Source organism: Poecilia reticulata, chromosome 4 (assembly GCF_904066995.2).
Source record: "Poecilia reticulata chromosome 4, P_reticulata-male-v2, whole genome shotgun sequence".
NCBI classification, from domain to species: domain Eukaryota; kingdom Metazoa; phylum Chordata; class Actinopteri; order Cyprinodontiformes; family Poeciliidae; genus Poecilia; species Poecilia reticulata.
Window position 1 is genome coordinate 32,588,099 of NC_088833.1, and position 22,304 is coordinate 32,610,402.

At 38.3% G+C, this 22,304-nt stretch overlaps 1 protein-coding gene across 11 annotated transcripts in view; it reads right to left on the reverse strand.

The window, feature by feature from the left end:
• szt2 (SZT2 subunit of KICSTOR complex) overlaps positions 1 to 22,304 on the reverse strand; it is a 165,600-nt gene that overhangs the window by 126,629 nt on the left and 16,667 nt on the right. For all 11 annotated transcript variants that reach the window (XM_081606674.1, XM_081606677.1, XM_081606670.1 and 8 more), the window contains exons 6-14: positions 22,039 to 22,198; positions 19,057 to 19,163; positions 15,994 to 16,204; positions 12,589 to 12,759; positions 12,273 to 12,504; positions 11,203 to 11,332; positions 4,571 to 4,716; positions 1,255 to 1,407; positions 990 to 1,104 (exon numbers count right to left, since the gene is read on the reverse strand). In XM_081606674.1, coding sequence (XP_081462800.1) covers positions 990 to 1,104; positions 1,255 to 1,407; positions 4,571 to 4,716; positions 11,203 to 11,332; positions 12,273 to 12,504; positions 12,589 to 12,759; positions 15,994 to 16,204; positions 19,057 to 19,163; positions 22,039 to 22,198 — 1,425 coding nt within the window. The remainder of the gene's footprint in view (positions 1 to 989; positions 1,105 to 1,254; positions 1,408 to 4,570; positions 4,717 to 11,202; positions 11,333 to 12,272; positions 12,505 to 12,588; positions 12,760 to 15,993; positions 16,205 to 19,056; positions 19,164 to 22,038; positions 22,199 to 22,304) is intronic.

Here is a 22,304-nt window from a genome sequence, read left to right on the forward strand (position 1 = left end):
GCCGTAACGCAAAACCTGGAGGCTGGGGCAGGGAGGGGTGTGGGGTCTGAAATCCTATTTATAGTTGTCCAGACAGTGGAACACACAAAAACACACACAAATTACTAACATTTTTTGTACTGTTCTAATTATTAAACAATCTCTACTTCTTACAAGTGGAAATACATTTTTGATGTTACTATTATAAAATAACTTGCAATTAAGTTTTGGCAAAGCTCAATGTAAGTTTCACAGGTGGTGAAGCGTTGGTATCAGCAGCTGCTAAAAGTAACTAAAAAAGTTACTTTTAATGTAACGTAGTTACTTTCTAAATCAAGGAAGAGTAATCAGTAATCTAAGTTACTTTTTCAAGGAGTAATCAGTAATCTGATGAAAGTTACTTCTTCAAAGTAACTATGCCATCACTGAGTGTAAGCTTGTTTGCATCTTACTCAAGCAAACAAGCTTGTATAATCTCTTCTGCCGTTATCTGTTGGGGCAGGAGCATCAGAGTCAGGGATCTAAAAAGGCTCAACAACTTGATAAAGAAGGCTGGTTCTGTTCTGGGGACTACTGTGAAACTTCTGAAGATGATGGCACAAAGAAAGATTTCACATAAAATCAAGAAAATTATGGACAATCCTGACTAACCTCTTCCTGAGATCAGCCATCACCATCTACAATACCTCTGGAGAATTTTGAATTAATGTGGGTTTTTTTATTAATTTATTTATTTTTTTGTCATAGTACCCCCAAGAATTTAAAACTACTTTCACCCCTGGTTGTAACAGGTCTGGATGTTGCATAACTTGTTTCTTTTTAAAGCTATTATTCTCTGCTGTAATTCCACCTAAATAATGCATACCATTGTTACTAGTTGTACTGGTAAAAGAGGCATGCTAAAATAACTGGCATAACTGTGAAATGACAATAAATCTAATCATAACAGGTTCTCCTGCATCCCACAAGAAATTATGGGATGATTGTTTATTTTCAAAATGCTAAAGTACCTTGTTTCTAATGTTAGCTGGTGTCCCAATGGGAAAGCCCAGGCGCAGAACCATGCAGGGTGTCTTAGAGATCAGACGGACAAGATAAAAGGATGTGGGAATTTGATCCGATGAACTGTGGAGTCAAAGTAAAAAAAAAGAAAAGAAAAAGCGTTTCAGTATTATGTTCTCCAAAAGAATCAAGAATGTGTATATGGGTTTTTTTGAAGAGCACAGAAAGAGCAATGGTCGCAAACAGTGATAAACTTTTTTTTTTTTTTTTTACCTGTATATCAGTTTGACATATGAGTAACCTTCCACCAATACAAAGCTACTGCAGTCCCTCAGCAAGGATGTGAGAGCAGAGTGTGAGATGCGACACTGGATGGTGCTATAGCGGCCATTGTTTCCAGCTGTGTGCAGGTGTTTGGGAACAGGCCTGGAGGGACAACATTAACCCACAATCTGACTGATCAGGTTAAGTACAGATAACTATTGCAAAATTATACCAAAGACAAAAAAGGTAAGAATAAATTTCAAAGTGTTACCTATAAAATGTTCCACTAGGGAGTTCCAATAGGTGTGCACATGGATGAGAATTAGTTTCTCTCTGCTTCTAATCATACTAAACATTAAAACTTTTCTGAGCATATGTGATTTTTTTTCCTTAGGTAAATCTCAACAGTACAGAAAAATCCCAGTTTGGTATGTTTTCAAGAGAATAAAATAAAAAGTGGTCACTGCAATAGATTGTTTTAAACCGAACACAGAATAACTAAAACCTCTTAACAGTTATTGTTATTTAGGAAGATTACAGATAGTTGATATTTGAGGGGAATTTTTTTTAAAATCATTATGCAATGCTTCAGGCAAATGCAACACAATTTGAACTTTAGCAGATGTTTCTGCCATCCCAGCTCAATTCAATTTATCTATATAGCACTAAAGGAAAATGAGAATACTGACTGCATATTACAAACGGCCTCACATGAAAGATGGGTGTAAGTGGTTAGATAACTTAGGGCTCCAACATGAGAAATACCAAAGAATAAATTGTTTCCTGACCTGAGCCCACACCCTGAGCAAGTCTTAGATCACTGGTTTATCTAAACTTAGAAGAAAGTAACTCAGTGAAAAGCCCAAGGGAATCTCCAAGACTGAAGGCCTTTTGCTGCATGTCTTTCTCTTCTCTCTCTTCCTTATTTACTGTCCATTTACTGTTACATAAAAGCCACAGCAGCCTTAAAAACATCTCTAGCAAAAATGTTTTTAACAAAGAACAAAAAAAACAAAGAACAAAAACAACTCTAGTTGACCTATCCAACAACTACAAATAAACGTCTTCCCTCTTCAAATGTCTTTATTTCCAGAATATGATAAGAAGGTATCAAATAATTCCACTTGTATTTTACTGAATATCTCCTCTTTGAACCATTTTAAGCTCTCTATTGGCCATCCTACAGTGCATAACTGCTCAATTGAAAATACTAATGACTTCCATAAGGAAGGGAACTGCCATGACTTCCTAATGGCAGCGAATTCCAGTTTACTCAAACTTTCTATCTTCCTTGAGCTGAGAGCAACTGTTGATATACACTGCTCAAAAAAATAAAGGGAACACTCAAATAACTCATCCTAGATCTGAATGAATGAAATATTCTCATTGAATACTTTATTCTGCACAAAGTTGAATGGGCTGACAACAAAATCACACAAAAATCATCAATGGAAATCAAATTTATTAACCAATAGAGGCCTGGATTTGGAGCCACACACAAAATTAAGGTGAAAAAACACACTACAGGCTGATCCAACTTTAATGTAATGTCCTTAAAACAAGTCAAAATGAGGCTCAGTATTGTGTGTGGCCTCCACGTGCCTGTATGACCTCCCTACAACGCCTGGACATGCTCCTGATGAGGTGGTGGATGGTCTCCTGAGGGATCTCCTCCCAGACCTGGACTAAAGCATCCGCCAACTCCTGGACAGTCTGTGGTGCAACGTGACGTTGGTGGATGGAGCGAGACATGATGTCCCAGATGTGCTCAATTGCATTCAGGTCTGGGGAACGGGCGGGCCAGTCCATAGCTTCAATGCCTTCATCTTGCAGGAACTGCTGACACACTCCAGCCACATGAGGTCTAGCATTGTCCTGCATTAGGAGGAACCCAGGGCCAACCGCACCAGCATATGGTCTCACAAGGGGTCTGAGGATCTCATCTCGGTACCTAATGGCAGTCAGGCTACCTCTGGTGAGCACATGGAGGGCTGTGCGGCCCTCCAAAGAAATGCCACTCCACACCATTACTGACCCACTGCCAAACCGGTCATGCTGAAGGATGTTGCAGGCAGCAGACCGCTCTCCATGGCGTCTTCAGACTCTGTCACGTCTGTCACATGTGCTCAGTGTGAACCTGCTTTCATCTGTGAAGAGCACAAGGCGCCAGTGGCGAATTTGCCAATCCTGGTGTTCTCTGGCAAATGCCAAGCGTCCTGCACGGTGTTGGGCTGTGAGCACAACCCCCATCTGTGGACGTCAGGCCCTCATACCATCCTCATGGAGTCGGTTTCTAACCGTTTGTGCAGACACATGCACATTTGTGGCCTGCTGGAGGTCATTTTGCAGGGCTCCTCCTGTTCCTTCTTGCACAAAGGCGGAGGTGTAGCGGTCCTGCTGCTGGGTTGTTGCCCTCCTACGGCCTCCTCCACGTCTCCTGGTGTACTGGCCTGTCTCCTGGTAGCGCCTCCAGCCTCTGGACACTACGCTGACAGACACAGCAAACCTTCTTGCCACAGCTCGCATTGATGTGCCATCCTGGATGAGCTGCACTACCTGAGCCACTTGTGTGGGTTGTAGAGTCCGTCTCATGCTACCACGAGTGTGAAAGCACCACCAACATTCAAAACTGACCAAAACATCAGCCAGACAGCATAGGTACTGAGAAGTGGTCTGTGGTCCCCACCTGCAGAACCACTCCTTTATTGAGTGTGTCTTGCTAATTGCCAATAATGTCCATCTGTTGTCTATTCCATTTGCACAACAGCAGGAGAAACTGATTGTCAATCAGTGTTGCTTCCTAAGTGGACAGTTTGATTTCACAGAAGTGTGATTTACTTGGTGTTATTATTGTGTTAAGTGTTCCCTTTATTTTTTTTTGAGCAGTGTAGCTCCCTACACCATCCTTCTCAAAGGTCATCTTCCTTTGTTATAAAACATGCTGCTCTTGACTGATTGCCCTCGCATCTCTCTGGCTACTCTGTTCATTCAACCGAACTCCTTCAGGTCAGATGCCCTTCCTGTTACACCAGGTCTGTCTTATGGTTCCATCTTTGTATTATCCATCTTCACCCCATTGACAATGCATCAGCAAGTTCGATTTGCACTGATTTGTGTTTTATATCCAGCAGTGCTTTTAGTCACTCTGTTCCCTACCCCTGAAATTCCCTCACATGCTGTATGTGAAACATATACTCCACCCCCCCACAGTTACAGTAAATAAAAAGTATTACCATAATTATCCTAATTATAGCCACACGAACCTTTATAAATCCAAATTATTTTAAATGATTTGAATATAAAGATAAAAAGATGGGTTCCTCACAAGTCATGTTCAAGGATAATAGCAATCCGGTGCATGTGTAACCATCGTTGCCAAAAGTTTGTGTCCATAGAGAGGATGGGTTTCCAGTATGATGCAAACTGGGACTGAGATGGGTCTTTGGATCCACTGTGCTGCAAAGACAAAACCTGAAGGAGGAGGACATAATTTAGTTAAAACAGATTAACACAGAGAAGAGAGGCTGTTTTTGCTACTACATAACCAGATTGGTAATGTGAATTGGCTCTTAGCACTTTTCACCTGGGGGCCAGAACATAGGTCTGGCAACCTTTAATCAATGTTATACAAAAACAACAGATTGAAAAAAAAACAAACTCTGGAATTCAGCCATTATACACGTGTGGACAAAATTATTGGTACCCCTCTCTTTATGACCTCAAAGCTGCCAATGGTCACTGAAATTACTTTAAACTGGCAGAAGACATAAAAATCTACTGAACTAGGTAACTACAAAATTTCTGAAAAAAGGGGCCTGCACAGTGTGCGGGCTCATTGAAGCCCAACGTTCTGCTCTGATGTTGCAAATTAGCAACAATGCTAAGGTGAAGTAAAATGTAGTCAATAGCATGTGGAGTATTATTATTATGTTGAATAAGATGGACCAACACCATTCAGTATGTAGACATAAGTGTATAAGCTAAAATTAGCTAAAATGTTAAGGTTAGCTAGATGCTGTCTGTAGCATGTGTGGTATCAACAGCATGTCATTGACTTACTACATTCAGTATGCTAAACATCACCAATACATTTTTAAAATCAGCTAAAATTCTCATTTTAGCCAAAAGGGTAATGTTAGCCTTATAGTAAAAACTAGCTATAAACCTAACATTATCATGACATGCTAGTCATAATGAGTGACTAGCATGTTGATACTACCAGAAGGATGAAGATTATCACTACCATGTTAACCAACATAAAATTACTCCAGTCAGTGTGCAAACATTTGTTTATAAGCTAAAATTTGCCAAAATGGTAAAGTTAACTTAATTGCTGCCAGTAGCACATGAGTCATCGCTAGTATGTTGAGTAACAGACCTGGAATTATTCACTGACAGTGTTCTGTGTTTCATCAAGACCTGCACTGACAATGTCACAGTGAAAAAATTTTATTGGCTCCTCCCAAACAAAAAGGCATGGATGACTCAAAGTCCGGTGGCTGCTTAGAGCAAGGCAAGCTACTTTCAAGTGTGGGGACAAGGCCCTCTAAGGCTTGGCACAGAGCAACCTAAAGACAGCGTTGCTCTTCTTGTAAGAACTACAAATAGAGGATTGAGGAGCACCTGGACAATAACAACAGCAGGCAGGTTTGGTTGGGAATTCAGCACATTATCAACTACAGGATCAGCCACAGAGCAGCCGGAGGTGACATCTCGCTTGCAGAGAAGCTGAACCACTTCTTCACTTGTTTCAAGTCAGAGCCTCCAGTGGCAGCTGTTCCAAATGCAGTAGTGCAATTAAGCGCCTCTATTTTCAAGGTGGTGGAATGTGAGGGGAGACACTCACTAGTCTGTCAACCCCAGAAAGGCAGCGGGACCTGATGGTGTTCCTGAATGTGTGCAGAGGAACTGTGCAGAACAGCTGGCTGGGATCTTTACGAAGATCTTTAATTGGTCCCTGTCTCAGGTCAGAGTCCCATCCTGCCTGAAATCCTCCATCATTGTTCCCATTCCTAGAAAAATCACCCATCACTTGCCTGAACGACTACCAACCAGTGGCTCTGACCCCGTTGGCGATGAAATGTTTTGAAAGACTTGTTCAGAGTCACATCTTGACGTTATTCCTTGCACCTTTGATGCACACCAGGTTGCCTGTAGAGCTAACAGGTCGACTGGGATGATCTTGCCACTGTCCTGCATGCTGTCTTTTCCCACCTGGAGTACTGGAAGAGTTACACATCCTCCTCATTGATTTCATCTCTGCATTCAATACCATCCTCCCTGACAGACTGGAGTGCAAACTGTCAGACCTGGAAATCCTCTCTTCCACCACCTGTTGGTGAATTAAGGACACCCTGATGAATCGCAAACAAAGAGTCAAAGTGGGTGTCCATACCTCTACAGCTATCAGCACTGGCTCCCCCCAGGGCTGTGTGCTCAGCCCTCTGCTGTTCACGCTGTACACACACGATTGTGTTTCAATCCATCAAAGTACCACCCTTGTTAAATTTGCAGACGACAGCAGTGGGTCTCATCTCAGGGGGTGGTGAGTCTGCCTATAGGGAGATTCATCCACTATGCTGTGGAGTGATACAATTTGCTCCAACATCTGCCATCTGGCTACAGATACAGAAGTATTAAAGCAAGGATAAACAGACTAAAGATCAGTTTATACCCAGTGACCGATATTGGACTTAATTTACTTGTTGCAAAATCTTGTTTTTAACTTGCATTGTTTCAAAATTAGCATCTTGTGGCACTGAGGATTAAATATACCATATTTTCCACACTATAAGGCACACCGGATTATAAGGCACACCTTCAATGAATGGCCTATTTTTAACTTTTTTCATATATAAGGCGCACTGCATTATAAGGCGCATAGAATAGACACTACAGTAGAGGCTGGAGTTACGTTATGCATCCACTAGATGGAGCTGCACTAAAGAGAATGTCAACAAAACAGTCCGACTCCGGTCGGTGAGGAGAGCCTCCCGCGACTGGGCCGGGGCGTGGCCGGACGATGGTCACCTTTCTCCGTTCGCGCACAGCATGTTGGTGGAGAACGTGGTGCTAAATGACCTGCAGACGACCTGATTATAGACGGTCGGTAGGTAGATAGGCCAGTCAAACTTTATTAACAAACCAGCGATCTGACAACTATCCCAGCATGCACCGCACGCTTCTTCTTCTACGGGGGAAAATGAAGTCGGCGGCTGCTTACCATAGTTGCTAGACCTGTTGTGGCTCAATATTGGTCCATATATAAGGCGCACCGGATTATAAGGCGCACTGTCGGCTTTTGAGGAAATTGAAGGTTTTTAGGTGCGCCTTATAGTGCGGAAAATATGGTAATTTCTTAATGTTGTATAGTTAATTATTTTTACGTCATGCTGCTAATTGATATGTATTACTGGATTGGGCAGCGTCTATTAGTCGCAAGGTGATGCAGTGAGTTATGTCCAGAAAACCATTCTATCTCGATGCAGGATGAGCAGAAATCTGTCACAAAAATATTAGTAGCACCATCATTTATTATCAGATATATCTATTAAATACGATTGAAAATAAAGCTGAGAAAACTGATGTTTGATACATAAATTCTCCCTGATACAAATGTATAAACAGTTTGGTTTCTGTTCATTCTGTCAAGATGCAAGAAAAGGCTAATTTTTCTTAAATTGGTCAATAGTTTTATTTTAAATATGTTGTAGGAGCCGTAGTTTGATGACTGTTATAAATATCACCATGTTTTATGAACCGAGGGAATTGGTTTTTGTCGCTTGTTTAACTTTTATGAATTGCAGCGGCTGAGGTGTGCTGCAACAAGCTAAAAAGCAGGTGAAGAACAAAACCAGACAAAACTACTTTTATCCTGCTTTTTCTCGCTCTGTGTGTTGTTCCGTTTGGAACAATCACTCCAATCAAACAAATTAACTGTCAATGAGACTTCTCCACCTGTCCACAGGTATTTTGGCCTCATGACCCCTCAAGGCGAAACCACTCCAGTTCACTCAAGAAACAAGAAAGTTCTACGTTAGAAAAATATTTTTAAAAATATGTGCATCTACAGCAGGAAGCATGAAGTGCTCTAAAGCTCCCAGGTAGATGGCTGCGTTGACCTTAAACCTCAGAAAACACAGTGGACCGACACCAGAAGATGACATGACACCCAACCCATCACTGACTGTGGAAACTTTATACTTGACCTCAAGCAATTCTGTGCCTGTTCTCTCTTCCTCCAGACTCTGAGACCTTGATTTCCAAAGGAAATGTAAAATGTACTTTCATCAGAGAACATAACTTTGGATCACTCAGCAGCAGTCCAGCCCTTTTCCTCTTCAGCCCAGGTGAGACACTTCTGATGCCGTCTCATTTTCAAGAATGCGACAGCTGAAACCCATGTCTTGCATATATCTGTGTGTGGTGGTTCTTGAAGCACCGACTCCAGCTGCAGTCCACTCTTTGTGAATCTCCCATACATTTTTGAATGGGTTTTGTTTCATAATTCTCAGGATGAAGGTATTCCTATTGCTTCCTATTTCTTGTACACTTTTTTTTCCTACCACATCTTTTCCTTCACTTCACCTCTCTTAATGTGTTTGTCCACAGAGCTGTGTGGACAATCAGCCAAGACCTTTTGTGACTTGCTCTCTTGTACAAGGTGTCAAAGATCATCTTTTGGTCATCTGTCAAGTCAGCAGTCTTCCCCATGATTGTGTAGCTTACAGAACTAGACTCAGGGACCATTTATAGGCCTTTGCAAGTGTTTTGAATTAATTAGCTGATTAGTGTGTGGCACCAGGTGTCTTCATTACTGAACCTTTTCAAAATATTAAAGTTTCTGAGATACAGATTTTGGGATTTTCATTAGTTGTTGTAAGAGCAGAAATACTATTTATGGAGTTGTTTTTGCAAAAGGATTTTTGGCACCTCGTTGGGTGAAACTGACCTGACACGGGGAGATTATTTGGGAATTTGGTTTTGTACTGATGAAACTGTAAGACAAATCCGTGGATGTGTAATAAATCTCCGAGCTCACCTTGGCCTTGCAGAAAGAATTGTCTCCGTACGTTTCCTTTACTTATATATTTGAGAGTTTAGCCACCTTTCAATTCTCCAATATTGTCAGTTGTAAACATCAACATTAAAAGAAGTAAACATTTGAAATATATCAGTCTATATGCACCAGAGGAAATCCAATTTCATTATTTTTTTAAAAGCAATTGTGGGGGGTTTGGCAAAGTTACAGTGAAATGTAACGTAAAATGTGGTTTTAATGTGTTCAAGCTGCAAGACCAAAAATGACTAGTAAGTGGTAATGCTCAAACATGTTTTTCTCAGTACGCAAACTAATTGAGACCTATAAAAGTCTAACTAAAATTTAAATGCTTAGATATGAGCTTGGTTCAGTGGCACAGAAATAATCTCTGGTAAACCTTTACAAAAATGTAAGGATATAAATAAAAACAAGTTGTAATGTGTAACTCCACTTGATAAAATCCTTCATAAATATTGATTTATTGTAGTGGCTCTCAATGAAAGTTATGTGCAGTTATGTCAGTAACACATTACATCATTATTTTTTATAGAAAAATAACCAGATTTTTTGTGTGTGTGGTTTTAGAGGATCTATGTTGAAGATGGTAAGAAATAAAAGCATACATTTCTGTTTTTCTCTAGGTCTCTGGTCACACACACTGAGCTGTCGGCTAGTTGTAGTGCTTAGTCCAGTTACTCTTTTCATTAACGTAAGAGTTAAAGAGCTAAGTATAATTGAGATATTTGCTACTTTTGACAAAAAAGTTTAAGTCTATGAAAGCAATGTAGCAATTTTGCTAGTTTTGATTTTCAAGGCATAATGAGGCAATTTATCAAGATTCAGCCAAAGTAATAAAATAATGAACTACAGTCTGATTTTTATTGTTAATGTGTTTCTTCCTATCGAGCATTGAAAGTACATAAAAGGTTTACATGTCTTTTGCTTTAAGTATTTACTTAGTGGAGGGTTTATTGTTTATGCTGCAGAGCCACAGCTAACAGCTAACAGCTAACAGCTAACAGCTAGCCCCTCACTTCAGCGGCTCTCAGTGCTGATGTTGCTCTTCCCACACTTGTTCTAACAATGGCGGAAGTGGACCTACAAATTCATTCATATGTTTTTCTTTGAAGAATGGCGGATTTACTTCGTTCTTTGTTTTTTTCATCTTTTCATTTTGATATTGTTTAAATACAAAGGTTTCTTTCATGATCATTTTTGGAAGGTGGGGGGGGCAATTCTAGACTTTTCCAAGATTTGGCAGGTCCGGATCCCCCAAAAGTAGTTTGACAGTAATGAGGGAGAGGGAAGATATGTGGCACCGGCACGAGAACTAAGGCACAGGGTTGTGCTTTGCCCCTGTGCCACCACAGCACCCCGCATTAATATATTTTTAAAAATGTTTCTGTTAAAACACATTTCAAAAGCAGTCTGATTTCCATTGGTTAATTTGCTGTACATTGTTATTTTTATTAATTTTGTCAGTTTCAAGTTATTTCAGTGACTTATTTTTGGTCATCAACAGGGGTATCAAAAACTTTGTCCATGTGTGTATAGCCACCTAATTATCATCTCAAAGTAGATTTTTAGTGGAAGGAATCCTTTAACAAGCCTTTTTTTTAATCCAGTGAACCATAGGATTTTACAAAACACACATTTTATGTTCATAATCTCCTAAATTGGCATAAACAGTTTGGTCAGGTGGATTGCCATTAAAGACATGTGTTAGACCAATACAGTCTCTAACATACTGGTAAAATTTTCTCTGTGGTATTACCTGGGGTCCACCTGCCTTAGCAACTTGTCATCAAATTCAGCAGAAATTTAAAGTGAATGTAACCAACTCATCAATGTAAACACATTTTGAAACATAAAAAACATGCAGGATGGAGTGTCCTGGGAAGTGTATTCCACTGTACCGGAGTTGTAGAGCCAGGAGGGATGTAGAATAAAGGGACTCCGTTTTTGGTGCTCTCTGGAATCCTGTAGTTCTCGGGGATTGAATTGAATGACTGCAGATGCACCAACATCTGATCAGTTTGGTTGATGCTGGGAAAGACACATGTCAATGAAATACATTTCACCCATTTCAAAAAGAACACCTGTTAGTGCAGTCTTTCTCAAACTGTGGTCCGCGGGCACCCCTAAGTGGTCCACGAGGCACTGCATGTAAACAGCCATTTATGAGCTCAATGTGCGACACTATAGCTAGCTTACCAAAGGATCGTATCAAAGAAAATGACTGAAAACTGGCTTAAAACCAGATTACTGACAAGAAAAGCTGCAGATACAAGTGGAAAGAAAACAACTTCAGGAATATTATAAGATCAGAGGAAGCTCAGTCATAGCTGCTGAGAGTGTTGATGTGTCATTAACTAGCGACTGGATTCCTTCCTGCGGTAGGAATCGCTCCAGTTAGTCAGAACAGCCAGCAAAGTTTTAGTGTTGATCTGAATGCTCTGCTTTCAGGTCAACAGCAATTGTTACTTTTTGTTTAATCAAAAAATATTCAACTAAATAAAAATACAATAAATAAATACAAATGATAGAAATGGGTTAATTATTTTAATGGTGCAGAAAAACAGAAAATGGTTTCTGTTAAAAAGTCTATTTTTCTGTAACTGTGCATCTAAATCACAAATAGCCCTAAATGTTATTAATGCACATAACACTTGGTAGTAACGAACAATTTCTTTCATTTCTATGTGTTTGACATGATTGGAAAGCTTAGACTCCACACTATCAGAATCAGTGAATAACTCAAAACACACAAGTTCATGGATTGTTGTGGCCAGTCACATTTACCAAACAGCACCACCCTTCTCATTAGGATGATAAAAGAAAACAACAATACGTGAGTTAAGAGATTAATATTTTAATTTCAGGTTGCATTATATATAAAGATGTGGGGGCAACTTCAGGTTAGGTGGTCCTCAGCCTGAAAAAGTTTGAGAAACATTGCCATGTAATGTCTGAGTGGAAACATTACCTCTGAAGTGTGTTCCAGAAGCGCCGGATGACAGAAGTGCGGTATGGACTGGTGATGGGCTTCCGCTGTGTGCAGCTGATATCATGCAGGATGTCATAGCAGCCTTCCATTGTCACCTCCACCTTAGTGCTTCTGTTGGACGAGTCCAAAGGCCAAGTGGCAGCTGCTAGGTACTCAATATGCATGTTATGTTTCCACAGCAAAGCCAACTTCACTTCCAGTTGGGTCCCTCCTACAGGAAACAACAGGATATACTCTGAACATGTTGGTGAGAACTCAAGTCTTTTAAATGTCACTACTGAAAAGAGACCTTTACCTTTGGTGAGGCTGATGTCTCTGATGGTGTAGCCTTCTCTCAGTCGCACTGAAACCACACTTATTAAATGTGCATGGACTTCTTTCTCTGTGTGCTTTTTCCTCCGCATGACCAGGGCTGGATTACCACTGGCTGACACTAGGTGCTCATTGAACAGTTTGTCCTGGGAAACTACAACATCAACAATTTTGTGGGTTTACTTATCATCAGTAATAAGGAACCCTACAAACTAGTGTCAGTGCAGGATGACATGCATTGTCAGCTCATTTGCACACCAAAAATATATATATTTTTCACTCTTTATTTACATTTTATTTATTTTTTTCATTTTTTTTATTCTTTCTATTTGTATAAATAGTGTGATTTAAAAAGAACTACCAATAAAAACAGTTCAATAGCATTTCACTTGACTGCTTTTTCTGAAAAAAGTTACACAAGTAAACTTTCTCAAAATTTTGTCTGCACTTCTGTTTTGCATTGTGAACTGCAAAACAGTTCACAATGCAACTGTGAACTGTTTGTGTTCAAACAATAAGTTTGAACACAAACTAATTGTTCTTAATTTAGTCTTAAACAAATCTTAATTTTAGAGCTAATTTGGTCTCAATTTTTCAAAGCCTATCTTGAACCTTCAGCATACCTGCTCACAGTTACTGGCACCCACAAAGTTTAAGTTCAGAATATTAACTGAAGCAAATTCATCAAGTGAAACAACATTGTAATGCAGATAGCTTTAATTTGCTGTTTTGATAGAAAACAGCAAACACTGTACCATAAAAGTACCACCTGAGAAGTGGAAGAAGCTTACAGATGAATATAAGAAACGTTTGGAGGCTTGTCGTTGCTGCCAAAGGCTGTGCAACCACATATTAAGGAGAAGTGTCAATATTAGTGCACATACTGGTTTTCTGTTTTGTCCTTTGGAATTAGAATATCTATGTTGAAATAACAATTGTCTTAAATTACTTTGGACGTCCAACTGAAAGATCCTGCTAATAAACATTTTGAACATTTCCATTTATTTCTGAAGATATTCACTCAGTTATGCAAAACATGAAGGGGTGCCAATAACGATGACAAGGGCTTTACATATTCATAGTGAACGGTGATATTACTGCTCATCATTCAGAGTTAATTCGTGTTTTATTCTTAAATATTTTGGTGTTGCTGTCTGAGTAATCCACAACATATTTTCATGCAACCCAATCTGATTTGAAAACTATTTCGGAATCATCTCTACAGTAAATTCTTCTTAAATAAACCTGGTTTTCAGAATTCACTGTTCAAACTGAACTGGGATATCATTACATTGTTTTATAAGTTACTGGTTCTATTCTTATTTGTATATTTTTACTCTAACTTTCTGGTCATTTCATCTTTTACTTTAACTGAAACGTTTAACTGTTTTGCTAATAAACTCATATTCCAGTAAAGTGCTTATTATTATGTATTTGTGTAGTGCCTTGCTGTTCAAAAACACCTGTGATGGATTTTCCCTCATCTATTGTCTTTTTAATACTTTAGCCTCATCAGGCAGGTATTGATGGATAGTAACAAAAAATAAGAACTTTTTGGGTATTATTTTATGAAAATCACTTGGTAATTGGATCTGAATTAATAGGTTAATTTACAGTTGTCATCAGATATGATGTAGTTACTCATAGCCTGACCTATTGTTGAACTTCCTAAGGTTCTTTGAAAACCTCTGTCCAGTTTGCCCAGATTAACAATTGCATCTCCAGCCCAGTGTGCAAATTAACACCAATTTACTTATAGTCCTCTACTTCTGGAAATATAGTTCTCCAAAATGCCAAATAATCTCCTTCATCCGGTTCAACGTATTGAACTGTTGTCCCACAACAAACTGCAGAAATGTATATATGTCTTGTGAACTGTGGGTGTTTTATTTTGCATGGCGTATTGCTGCCATCTGTTGGACGTTTGGGGAACTGCGTTTACTTTTACGTTATTTAGCCAGTACAGTTGTTTGCTAGCAGACCAGATGAACACTAGTCTTTTATGAATGCCGCATTCCAGCTATGAGTTCTTCGACGCAAAGCCTGTAAGTTGCTACATCAAAACGATATGTTATAACATATGAGAAATAATTTGCTTATTGAATTTATGTTTAATTAGTTTGTAAATACCTGCGGGCGATTTGAGTATGTTTTACATCATTGCTAACGAGCAGGCCTGCGACACTTCTAACACAGAAGACAGGTGCTTCATCTGTCTTCTCTACATAATGGCTTGCAGCTCATAGCATTCTGAGCTAGCTATTGTATCAGTTGTTATACTTCTAATGTATGAAACTGAATGTTATCACTTCTGTTTGCTGCTTTGAGCTCATTCTGAGTTATTTGTGTTTTGGCAGTTTCACTCCATTCTGCATGACAATAAAGGAAGATGTTAATCCTGACTCGTGTAAAAGGAGTTTGGCTGATGGTTACAAGTTACATTAGCAAGACCATTACTATATATTTATTTATTTATTTTTTATTTATTTATTTGTAAAGCTTATAGTTAGAATGGCTTCAGATATCCTAAAGTTCATATGCCAAATCTAACCAATTAGAGCTCCAAAGACGGTTACCTGTACCCATTCTTGAAAGCTAAGGAGGGAATGATAATCCCATTTCCTGAAGCAGACTGATCGGACTGCATTTTGTAGCATTATTGGTGTTGGAAGCCATCTTGCTGACATTACAACTCCTTTATAAGCTTGAGAGATCTGTGATTAGCTGTCATTGGAAAAATCTTCCTGATATCAAACATCTATTTTGACTGTAAGGTTAATCTAATTGTCAGAAGTAAGAAAAAAGTTGCTGTGTACTCATTCTGGGATATGTGTATAATGTTTGCTGTCCAGTTGAATTTACTTCTTTATGAGTGACTGACTTGTTTGGCTAATGATTGCAGATTCTCTGGAATGGTGTCCCAATTGCTTATATTTTTGCCAAACAAGCTGGCGCTCTCTTAATAATCTTATTAAAAATGAATTATATAAGCCAAACAATAATGCAATCCCAGTTGCACAAAATCTATATGATTGGATTAAATTGTCGATATATTTCTGTATATAAATTTAACGTTTTCCTTTTGTAAAGTGCCTTGAGACAAGGTTAGTTGTAAACAGGCACTACATAATTTTCTGATGATTTTTGGATAAATCACAATCTGGATTTTTATTAATTAGATGATAAACAAATCAGCCTTCATAGTTACAGAAAAATTGCATTGAGGACAACCTTAAAGCTTCAATCTTTGCAACATTAAGAATCATGGACATAGATATAGCAAAAGCAGAAAATGCTCTTGCTGCTCCTGTCAGCTTGATCACACACAAAAGATGCAAAACATCTGGCCTCCGATAGTGTGGCCATCATAGAAGTTTAATTATCTCACCACAGAAGTACTCAGAGTTCATGGACTCTGGGGTCTTGAGGAAAGTGTAGGTTAGGAAGGCCCTGTGGTAGGCATTCATTTCTTGGCTGTTTTGGTCAACTTCAGGGCAACTGGGCAAATAGGACCCAACGGTGGCCAAAGATATGAACTTCATCAGTTCTACGTTTGGGATGTAGCCAAAACTGCAGTCATATGAGTATGAACCGCCAACCTAGAAAGGTACAAACACAAGTTAAAAGGAATTATTAAAATGCTGCTACATGATCACTTTTAAAAGTAGAAACAAAAACTGTATTATTAATTTGCAGCTAAGCTCAAAAGTATTCCATACTCCTGGCAGATGTAGAAATAAAAAAATACCTTTATTCAACCATTCATTCAACCATTCAATCACTTGAGTGATTGACGTCACTTGAGTCAATCAAAACCTAAAACCTACAGGAGACTGTATTTTCTGTAGGTTGAGAGTCTATGTCCTGTGGGTACACAGTAAAATCTCATTTGACTTCACCTTACTTCAAAAAATATGCAAACTCAAGAAAATTAAGAAAAGTAAATTTAAGATTAGTAAGTAAACCTAATTTATTTTAACTAAGCAGTACTAAATCAAGTACTACAACTAACAAAAAAAATTAAGTTCATGCAACTTAAATGAACTCATTTTCTTGACTGAGTCCTTCCTCTTGCATTCACTATTAAGTCAAAGCACTTTCCAACTCAGAAAAAAACTCAGTTATCAAAAACGTACTTTTCCTAAATTAATCCAGCTTAAACAGAGAGAGTTGGAGAGAATTTTCAACCACAAATTCTAAGTAGCATACTGAAAGTGAGTATTTTGATGAAAAGTGATTAAAGTCAACTTATTATTTTCAATTAAATACAATTTTGCATTTACTGTGTATGTCATACATACACAGTGATATATGTTCTACATTAGCGGTTCTCAACGTGGGCAGTACCGCCCCCCAGGGGGCGTTCAGAGGACGGCAGGGGGCGCTGGCAGACATTTTTACAAAAGGGGGGTGCTGGGATGCCTTTGGGGGGTCGTTTTACACCTTACTTTACAACTTTACACCTTAAATGCACAACAATACCAGTTTAGACTTTGAGCAACTTGGTAAAACTGTATTGTGTAACATTAAACCATGCTTGGCTGCAACTGTATCGATGGCAGCTCTTCTTCTATTCAGTGTTTGTTAGCTTCTGTTAGCTTCTTGGCGCAGCTCCGTTCTCCTGCTACTGGTAGCTTCACCGCATCAGTTCAGCGTTACACCGGCTGATGACATTGCTGTTATTCACTTTGTGTGGTATTTTTGTACATATGTTTTGGTAGTGCTGTGATCATATCAAAGCAGCAACTTATATTAAAAAGTGTTTTATTTCCGTTTGAAGGCTGCATGCTTCCATGGAAGGATAACAGAAAATCGCTCTTATAGACATGCAATTACTAAAATCACGATACCCTGACTTTAGCATCCCTCTGAAAAATGAACCCATTTAAATAAATAAAGAAATCCCTCCATGGGTGATACCACGATAGAGAGCCTTCATTTTATAACGTTAACACGGTGCTGTAAGTGGTCCGGTATGAAACGGGGTGATAGAACAACACAGCACTTTTAAATTTCAATATTCAGAATGCAGAAATTGTTTCCATTGTTTTAAAAGGTTTATGTCAGTCTGCCTTTTCTCCATCGATACGCCTCGCACCTTAGGGGGTTAAGAAAAAAAACAAAGAAAAAAACGAAAAAGACGTGCACATTGTGTAAAACTCTGAAACAGGAGAAGCGGGACATAAAATGGAGCGACGAACTAGATGTGAATTATGACATAAAAACAGAGAATCCGACGCTGAACAGTGAAAAATCAACACATGATGTGAAACATGATGATTAGACGGAGCAGCAGGTGATGAGTGAAGATTACTGATGGTCAATAAATGATAAAATAAATGTAGCAACAGGAAAGAAACTAAAGTGGACATAGCAATAAACCAAGAGAGGATAAAACTAATCAAATGAAACTAAATGGAAATGAATGAAGAACAAAATGCAAGAAACTAAATACAGAGGAATAAACTTGTATGGCAAGACCTTTTGAGCAAGAATTAATAGTGGCAAGAATAAACAGACACTATTTCCAGATAAAAGGTAAAATGATATTGTCGAAGTGCCATGGGTTTGCTGAGACCATATCTAGTACTGAGAAGAAATATATTATACAGGCGATAACAATAAGGAACTTATGTTTTGGTTAGATTTGATATATTAATTTCTTCAATATTATTTTTCATGTCAGTGTTAATGTCATGAGGCTGATGACTCCATGACACTTTCAATTTGACTCATTAGGATTTGATTAAGAACCAGGTTTGTTCTTTGTAATTTCTGTCCAGTAAAACTATTAATCTATAATCAATAGACAGGTCTATATAAAGATATAATCCATGTTTCGGTCTCATATTTGTTTGGCATTAAAAGGACTTGGGACTTTTGTTTCCCACTGAAAGCTCTGGTTTGCACAATAAATGCCATGTGGGTGAAATTTTATGGATGATACTCTGATGTCCCATTCTCCTGAAGGCAGCACAGAGCTGCACCACCAGAAACTGACAAACACTGAAGAGAAGAAGAGTTATGATTAATGTAGTTACAGTTCTATCCATGTTTTAATGTTGCAGAGCTCAGTCGTTTTGCAAATAGTTCAAAGTTTAAACTGGCATGTTGAACATCTTTTATCTGGTCATTTTGTGGAATATTTAACAACTAGAAAATTGGAAAGAACAAGAATATTTTTTCCACTCTGATTGGCTGAAATTATTTTTGATGATAAATACAGAAACAAGCATAACAATCAAAACATCTACAATAGTGATAGTAATATTAATGATAAAATAATAGTCAGTGCAAAGTAGCCTACAAATCCTTGGTGGGGGCGGTGAGGGACCTGGATAAAGGCTGGGGGGGCGCTGGCACAAAAAAGGTTGAGAAACACTGATCTACATATATCTATGACAATTTAAATACACAGAAAGCAAGTTTTAAAACATTTACATAAAGATACCTGTACAAAGGAACAAGCAATGGTTCCACTTCTGAGCTGGTTCAGCAATGTTTCACACACAGCCACATCAGGAACACTTGTCACCCCATCAGTGATTATGATGATGCCTAAAACACACAAGACAAATTCTATCATGATGTGCTGTATGTGAGAGGTTGATGCAAAATAGGGATGTAAGCAAATAATCAGTTTATAATTAATTGCTGAATAATGGTCTCTATGAAATAACCAGTGACACATGAAAAATCCTCATTAAACTTGAGTGTAAGTGCCTGTGCAGCATTCACATAATAAAGAATAATGATAAACGGGAACGCAACAGTGTGAATGTCTTATAGCAGTGGTCCCCAAACTTTTTCCTGTGAGGACCACATAACTTTTTCCTTCTCTGCTGGGGGTCGGAGTCAGTTTCTAACAGAAAAAGTGTGACGATTGCAGGAGTGCCTAAATGTAAAAATGTATTGTTTTCCAGAAAGCACAATCAAATGACCCTCTCTGGGTTCTTTGCAGAAAAAATCCAGGAAGGATTATAGTCCGTATTTACCAAACTATGAGCCGCACTGGGCTATAAACCACAACCCCAAAGTTTTTTTTTTTTAAACCAATAAACATACACATATAAACTGCAGATATCTCTGCCGCTCCAGGTTTTCCACAACGATGCAGCAGCAGCAGAGGGGGGCGGACACCAAAAAATCTGAGTCATAACAGGTCAATTGAATATCACATTTATTACGGTTGAAAAACAAAAAGTTGCCAAGTTTAGATTTAACTGAACTGATTACGGTAGTTTCCAAACGGTAACTGTAACAGTAAAAGTGCTGATCCTTCGTGTTGCTACTAGCATGTGCTAAATAAAAATGGGCGCTTTCTTCTTCTTCGGATTTCAATGGCAGCTTGCATCCATTATTGTTGCACTACTGCTATTTATTGGATCCTAATATCTATACCTCAAATTCTCATAATGATCCCAGTATTAGTTAAAAAAACGAAAAATATTTTCCCCTCAATGCTATTTAACTGATCAACAACATTCTCAAGTTTCTATTCCCTATTAAAATTAATTCCGTTTTAATGACGCTTTCTTCTTTTATTTCCAATTTTGACTTCCAATGATTCACTTCCTGCTAAAGAGCCCCCTGGTGGCTGAAGAAAATTCCACATTTAAGCCACACTGGGCTATAAGCCGCATGGTTCAAAGTTTAGGAAGAAAGTAGTTTTTATCAGTCAAACCTTTAACAGAAGAGCAAAAGAGGATGGTGGTTGATTTTTAGACGTTTGCTGAGGTAGAAAAGATTGGTGGATAAGATCAGCTTCACATGCAAGTATCAGTCAATCACCAAGCTCCTGATGATTAAGGAAATCATCGCCGATAAATCCACTTTCCGATAAATCGGTGCACACCAAGTTATAATGCTATTCATCGGCTAGCTCTACAGCAGAGTCAACTTCTGTTTGTCACTGAGGATAACCAACAACCTGAAATCAATTTAACAGTTCTAGTAAAACCCACAAAGAAATCTAGGCACTTCACACTTTAAAAAGAGTTCTTAGATGTAGTTCATTTTATGGACATATTTACATTAATCTCACTTAATTCATTTGATTTAGTGATGACAACGTACTTTTTTGTGTTCAATTAACTTAAAAGTTACAAATCTAACTAATTGAAATTAAGTAAAAGAAATGTTTTACTTTGACTTAACTTGAAACAGTTGCGTTCAATGCCAGTTTCGTATCCTATGTCTGACCAACTCAATTTATTGTTTCTAGAACTCAATATATTATGATCATCCAACTCAATTCATTAAGTTTATCCAATTCAATGTACCAAGTTTTTATAACTTAATTCATTAAGTGTGTTTAACATGACAAATTTAAGCCACTCGTAACTCAAATCATTTATTTTTTTAATAATTAAAATCTCTGACTAAATTCTACAGAAAGTCAACTCAAACTTTTAAGTTGTTCCAAACTAAAATATCTAAAATTATGTTTTCACTTACATTATACTTAAAATACAAATTGAATTTAAATCATATTAAATGTATGCTTCAATGTTATTTAGTTTAAGTTGATTAAACTTAATTTATTAAGTTGATTTAACTTAATAAATAAGAGGGTGAAGACACAGCAAAGGTCATCAGGCTGGAATTTAACCTGGGACAGCCGCCGATGGACTGAGGCTTCTTTATGTGGGTGGTACTCTACTCCTGCACCACCACAGCAGGTACAGGATTTGCCCCTGGTGAAGTTTGCATCATGACATCAGACTTAGGATAGGAACGCAGCATTGAACTTAACTGTTTCAAATACACTCTTGAGAGTATTCTCCAAAAGGTGTATTTTTAGACAACACTTTTTAGAGTGCACTCTCAAAAGTGTATTTGAAACAATTAAGTTCAATGCTGCGTTCGTATCCTAAGTCTGATGTCATGATGCAAACTTCACCAGGGGCAAATCCTGGACCAAGCAGGGTGCAGTGGTGGTGCAGCAGTAGAGCACCACCCGCATAAGGAGCCCTTGGTCCTCCGCGCAGTCGTCATAAGTTCAGTTCCAACCTAATGATCTTTGCTGCCCGTCTCCCTCTCTGTCATTACCCACTTTCCTGTAACTAGTCTCAATAAATGCCTCTGGAGCCAAAAACCGTAATAAAAAGAGATAATTTATTTGTTTCCTTCGTTGTTTGATGTAAACTATAAGTGGATAGACATACGGTAACTTGAGTTGGTTAAACTTAATAAATTAAGTTGTATGAACTTAATTGAACTACTTGTTACCAATTGAAACAATTAAATTAAGTTGGATTAACTACTTTATTTTTACTGTGCATAGTTATGATGATATTCTATAATTTAATCACAGTGGGTTTTTAAATGTTGAACAGATGTTTTGCTCTTTTTAAGAAAACTCATCAGCTCAGTAGGAGAAGAATAAAGAAAAGATAGGATTTCTGATTATGCATTCTTAATTCAAACCTACCTGCACTGGAATTTGAGGGCAGAAGCTGAAGGGCGAGGATTCCCTGGCGTACCATGCTGACAAGACCCATATCAGCAGACACCATGGACATTCCCTGCTTCTTATGCGGCTGGTCTTCCAAGTTGTTATGGTGATTTAAGCTTTGTCCTGGTTCCACAAACTATCAATAAACAATGATATTTCTTACAATCAAGTCTTACATAATGAAAAATATTTGAACTAATGCAGTGTTTCTCATTTGTTTTCTGTCATACTCAGGGGTGAAA